The 6,482-nt window shown below is 41.0% G+C and overlaps 1 protein-coding gene across 2 annotated transcripts in view; it reads left to right on the top strand.

The window, feature by feature from the left end:
* Positions 1–4,548, top strand: part of lrrn2 (leucine rich repeat neuronal 2) — a 51,800-nt gene extending 47,252 nt beyond the window's left edge. For both annotated transcript variants that reach the window (XM_057361406.1, XM_057361405.1), the window contains one exon: positions 458–4,548. In XM_057361406.1, the coding sequence (XP_057217389.1) occupies positions 778–2,946 (2,169 nt within the window). In that variant the 5' untranslated portion in view covers positions 458–777 and the 3' untranslated portion in view covers positions 2,947–4,548. The remainder of the gene's footprint in view (positions 1–457) is intronic.
* Positions 4,549–6,482: the final 1,934 nt, after the last annotated feature.

Raw genomic sequence — 6,482 nt, forward strand, 5'->3', positions numbered from 1 at the left:
ATACTAGGGCCTTGGTTATTTGCAGAGCTAAATCCTAAGCCATGAACTAGGCTCACTAAATTTCCGCCTGCGTTTCTATCGTATTTTCACAGAGTCATCTCCTAGCAGCTCCAAGACGTGCATTGATATTCAGCAGCAATGTCACAGAACTAATTGAGAGGGGCTCTTTAGAGAGAAATATAGACACTTGGCAAAGTGATTTGATACTAGTGCAAATATTCCACATTTAATTTGAGGTGTTGCGTGGCCTTTGCAATCACAATTTTAAAACAATGACAAAATAGCAACCAATTTCATACTTACAGTATAAACTATGCTTAAAATCTAAAACTAACGGAGGAAATTTTAGAACATTTTTATTTATGAAATATGAAGGTATAGAATCTCATTATGCAATTTCTGTGTGATAATAGCTTACACAGCCTTTTGACTAAGTATCCTATTTTTGTCTTTCCAGGTGTGCCTCTGAACGGATCCTAAAACCTACTCAACTGTGCAAGGATATAAGATCAATGAAGTGAGACTGGACTGAATTAAAGACAACTGAAAAACTGCCACACTGTATAGGTGACCAAAGGAGGATTTTAAAACACTTGTATGACTACTTCACAAGGCTGGTGATGAACAGACTGAGCTCACTTAGTCTTTAACACAATTTATTTTGCACAACTCTAGCAAGCCCTCGGCTCTCCTATCACATAACTTGTAAGAGACGGGAATAAGAACACAAACAGAATTGTCAAGCTCACAGTGAATCTGCAGCAAATCAGTATAATTATGAAAATGGGACAGATTACAATGGTTCTTCTGCACACTCATCTCATGCTTGGAGTTGCAAGCTCCTTGGTTATTCAATCCATGCCCTGGAGAGTGCCCTGCCCCCTCCAGTGCGTCTGCCAAATCAAGCCCTGGTACTCTCCCCAGTCTGTGTATAGAGAGGCTCCTACAGTTGACTGCAATGACCTGCTACTTATCCAGCTGCCCACTTCCCTCCCTTCAGAGACACAAACCCTCCGGCTGCAAAGTAACCTCATCAGTTCTGTGGACCAGACAGAACTCCAGGGCCTTGTCAATCTGACAGAGTTGGATCTTTCCCATAACAGCTTTACCAGTACCCGAAACCTGAGGATAACTGACCTGCCAGCTCTTCTTAGCCTACATATGGAAGAAAACCAGCTGCGGCACCTCCCCGAAGCAGCATTCTTTGGTCTCCCGAGCCTGCAGGAGTTGTACCTCAATCACAACTGGCTAAGAAGCATTTCCCCTGGGGCCTTCAAAGGCCTGGATAAACTTCTAAGGCTTCATCTCAACTCTAATCGCCTGGTTTTAATTGACAGACGCTGGTTCCATGCTTTGCCACAACTAGAAGTACTCATGATTGGCGGAAACCCTGTAGACACAATCCAGGACCTCAATTTTAAACCACTAGGCTCTTTGCGCAGCCTGGTCCTGGCAGGCATGGGTTTACGTGAGATCTCGGAGAGAGCACTTGAAGGCCTTCAAAATCTGGAGAGCATCAGCTTTTATGATAACCACCTATTAAGGGTTCCAAAAGAAGCACTGCAGAAACTACCGGGTCTAAAGTTCCTTGATTTGAACAAAAACCCCATTCAGCTAGTCCAAAAAGGAGATTTCAGAAACATGCTTCACCTGAAGGAACTTGGCTTAAATAACATGGAGGAGCTTATTTCTATCGAGCACTCAGCGATGGAAAACCTCCCCGAACTGACCAAGCTGGAGATCACAAACAATCCTCGGCTCTCATATATCCACCCTCAGGCCTTCCAAAAATTGTCAAGCATGGAAAGCCTAATGCTGAACAGTAATGCCCTGAGTGCCCTGCATCATCAGACGATAAGGTCGTTGCCCAGCCTTCAAGAAATCAGCCTGCACAGCAATCCCATTCGCTGTGACTGCCTGATCCGCTGGGTGGGAGCTGACAATGACAAGCCAGTCCGTTTCATTGAGCCTCAATCCACTTTCTGCTCAGAGCCTCCTGAGCTCAAAGCCCGGAGAGTTAAAGAAGTCTCATTCAGAGAAATGGCAGACAGCTGCCTGCCCTTGATTGCCCCAAGCACATTCCCCTCTTACATTGAAGTCAAACATGGAGAGAATGTAGCCTTGCATTGCCGAGCACTAGCGGAGCCAGAGCCAAGCATCTACTGGGTCATACCCCAGGGCGTGAGATTGACTCCATCCAGCAGCTACGGTCGTTATCGGGTTCTAAAAGAGGGCACGTTGGAGATTTTTGGAGTCACCAATGAACAGACTGGTCTCTATACTTGTGTTGCACATAACCTAGTAGGAGCCGATACTAGGAGCTTGAATCTACAGTTAGAGGGAAGTGGAATGGTTCATGCAAGTACTCAAAAAACAGAAGAGAGCTTTGAAGTGCAGGATGTCAAGGAAAGGTACGCTATACTGACCTGGCAAGCAAGTCGTAACGTCCCCACTGCCCATCTCTCTTGGGTGGCCAATGGAAGTCTGGAAGGGTATCACAGACACAGTACTCGAATTCTAGCTGGCACCAGAAGATTCAACCTAACCCGTCTCCAACCGGGAACTCAGTACAAAGTCTGTCTTCATATCGAGTCAAATAACACCTCGTGTGTTCATCTAACAACCAAGGAGGTGACCATGACAGATCCTTTACCAGACCTGACCCCTGCAGTCCTACTGGCTGTGTCAGTTCTGCTCCTTTTACTGGCAGCAAGAGCATGTCATGGGGGTGCTTCATTCCTTTGGAGAGACCACATGTCTGAGCTTGAGAAACCTCACACCACTATTCTAATTAAGGAGGCAAAACCTTTCATGGTTCCTCAAATACCGGCAAAAGACCCGAATCAGCAGAACCCAGATAAATCCCTATCAGACGGCAGAGGAAAAGACCTCAGAAATACTTTGCTGGGACAAGATGCCCAGGGGCTAACAAATGAGGCATGCTGAGCAGAGTAAAGCATTCAAGAACTATGGACAAAAATTCTTTTGAGTACAAGCTTCGCAAAGCTTCTTACTTTACCGCTCTTGACAGTCAAAACTACTGATCATCTGACACAAAAACTACAATAATTTACATGGCAGATCTCCTTAACATAAAAAGCAACCCAGTTTCAAGTCTAGTGTAAAAACACGTGGAAAAAAGATTTGTATTTATTTTATATTGAAAAAGTTACAAAACATATATGTATATTAAAAGCTTTTGTTTATGTATTCACATACAATATATCAACCAAGGACATAAAAGCTGTGCTGCCAATCATAAATAACATAGCCCATAGTCTGTTTATATGCAAACTCTCGATTTTTGTTGGTCACAACAGACTGAACGGTTGTAGAAAGATAAGAAGCACTTTTATATTTTTAATACTGAGAAAGAGACTCGATGTAGGAGAACAAAGGACGGACAAAGCAACAATCATTATTCAAGCCTCTTAACACTGAACTCAAGTCCGAGTCTTCTGAGGAACATTCTACAGGCCGTATTTGACTATTTATCTTTTTTGGTGAAAAACTAAACTGGGAGGCGATCTCCAAGCAAGCATTATAAAAAGTGCTGATTTAAAGAGAGTTGTCTTAAATGTACTATAACTAATGTCATATGTGCTTTCTCTTTAACAATGTGTTGAATTGTGCTTTGTAGAAGGAGCCCCCAGAGACCACTCCAAAGTAACAACCATCCCAGAGCAAAGGGAATGTGTTTTAGTGCACAAAGTATCTTTGTTCCCTAGAAATGGACTAATCTTTGCATCCGACAGGGTCCGTAAACTCGACCCTCTGAAACATCCCAGACCCTTGCTTAAAAACAACCCCAGGCGAACACGTTTCAGCGCTGATGGACTTACAGCCCAGACATATGTGTTGAAGAGAAGGTTCATGGAGAAAGTGTGTGTGAAACTCCTGTGATGCTCTGTGGCTCACTGGCACTAGACTTCAGCCCTTTCAACAAAAAAGCCAAACATTTGGTAAGAGAGAAGACATTTGCTTCTATATCCACACAATGTTTTATACAAAGCGAGCACGGCAGAGATTCCATCTTTCTCGGTACTGATGAAACGAGTCCTGTCAGAGCGCTAATGGAAGATGCTTCAAGGAAAGATAGTGCCAACTCTTCTTGTGTAAAAGGAGACAAATGAACTTTTTCTTAAATAGTTTGTCAGGTGACTATTCGATGCACAGTATAAGGGAACACTGCTGTGACCGCTGGAGAACTACATTAATGAGAGAAATAATTCATGAGAGAGGTTACAGACGGGCTCCTCTTTTATCCAGGGAAGGAAAGTCAACAGCACTGGGGATTGTAAACTGTTAGCCTACATTCTCGAAAATGGGGAAATCCATTTTTTACAGTCTGTCATTTTATAGTAACTTTGTTTGACTTCATTTTTTTGTGAGTTTGTGATTGCTGTGCCCTCTTGTTTCAGTGACTCTCTCTTGAACTTGACCGTCTTGTCCACTCAAAATGATTGATTTCCTCTGGTTTGATTTCTTTTGTTGATCATTGGTCGTTTCCCTCCCCAAAGCTGTACATAAATCAATCTGAATTTCCTATTCAACATACCACTTTCTGAAATAATTTAGATGACTGTGTGTTAAATTCTATTTTGAGCTATAATTAAACATTTTGGACTGATGTCAAGGTTTGGTCGATTGTATGGGGGTATTATAAATCAAAGTCTGTCTGAGATTTAACACTCACCATGTACCAAATGTGAGTAAAAGTTACTCCGGCTAGGCATTTTAAGAGCAACGGGGACGCAAGACATAATTTGATTATTTTAAAACATGTTAATGCAGTACAACCTATCGCTGCTGTCCTTTTGAAACCTTACATCTCCTTATTTTGTGATTTTTTTTTTTGCCATAAATAATTCATATTAGTCACCCTTTTTGTTTGTCACTGGGTTTTGCAAATATCTAACTAATAAAAAGTATCAGTGCTGCTCAACGTTGACAACACAGTATTTAATCATTTAAAAGTACAGTGGGTTTTTTCATTTTCTGAAAAACAGTGAATTTGGACATGAAATGTTTTGGAAGGACAGCCACGCTATATAGTTTCATGACCAAGAAGGGCGGAGCAATAAAAGCAGGAGTGTGTTTGTTTAGATGTCGATTTCAAACATCAACAGCTTACTGAACCTTTAACATTGGATGTTGCCTTTACATCACCTAACAATAATTCAAGCTCATTCCTAATCAAAATCTTTCACTTGCATTACTGTTATTTCATGGATTTGTTATGCCATTGGTACATAAGGGCCATTATAACAAAATACTGCCTAAAAGGTAAAAATACATAAAGTATTCATTCATTTTTTTTTAAGCATAATTACCATAGCAAGGAGTTTCTGTAGAGTTGCAAAACAGCCCTTGGCATCCTAAATGTGTTGAGAGAAGAGCCTCAGGCTTGAAAGCTCTGCTGTTGACAGGAAGAGTATCACATTCATCCACTTTTCCTCCACCAGTGGCCTTTTGTACAGTAACTCATGATCGCTGCTGTGTCTCAAAACAAGAACTTGACTGATGCCTAAAAATGTAAAATGACATGTTTGGCAGAGGTCTGTGGTTTAGAGGTAACAATAGTAAAATGCTTTTTGGAACCATCATACATAATCGCAGATGACTGTAATTGCACATTATAGTTATGTGAAGAAATATGGAAAGTGGCTGGAATCCATTTCAAAACTTTTAAAGCCAACCTTTACACTCAAGTGGATCCATTCCAGCCTATTAAGGATGGAAATGCCAAAGCACAAGGCTCAATGCACCACTGAACCATAACCCTGATGTTTAATGGAGGAAAAATGAAAACATTTTTACAGTGCAAGATCAAAGGAACATTAAAACCAATGCACAGCAAGCTCCCTGTAACTTACAGCTGCTGCTATAGCTCTAGTCTGGTGCATAAAAAAACATATTTCTTAAATAACTGAATAAAAGGAATTATTGACTAAATAGTCTGATCAACAGAAGATAGAAATTCAAGCTGAATGAGATGACCTTAAGCTTGAGAATCATCATCATCATCAGTCCTCGCAGTCCCCTGTGGTACATAAGGCATCAAGCTTGAGAACAGACGGTCAGTTTTAGCCAAAAATACATAATTCACCATTGAATGGTATGTTGAGCAAACTGATATTATGTGACATGTGGTCTATTACTTGCTCGGTTAATAAGAATAGCAGTTCTATCACATTAACAGGGGGAACTCACACAGTACGTATATACAGACCCCAAAAAATCTAATCTGAAAAGTAAGACAATAACAAGAAATGGTCCAATTAAAATGTGTTGATGATAAAAACCTAAATGAGCTTATAGGTCCAGGGCTGCATTTGGTTGGGTGCCAAATAATCATTTGTTGGTGTTGGGTTTTAAGCAAACTCCAGGTAAAGTAAAGTTGGTGTTTCTCAGAAGTTGCTTGAGAACTTGCATCTATCCAAGTCTGGAGAGTCTTTACTGCATACACTAAAGAATAAACC

This window comes from Triplophysa rosa, linkage group LG20, assembly GCF_024868665.1.
Source record: "Triplophysa rosa linkage group LG20, Trosa_1v2, whole genome shotgun sequence".
In the NCBI taxonomy this organism is placed as follows: Eukaryota; Metazoa; Chordata; class Actinopteri; order Cypriniformes; family Nemacheilidae; genus Triplophysa; species Triplophysa rosa.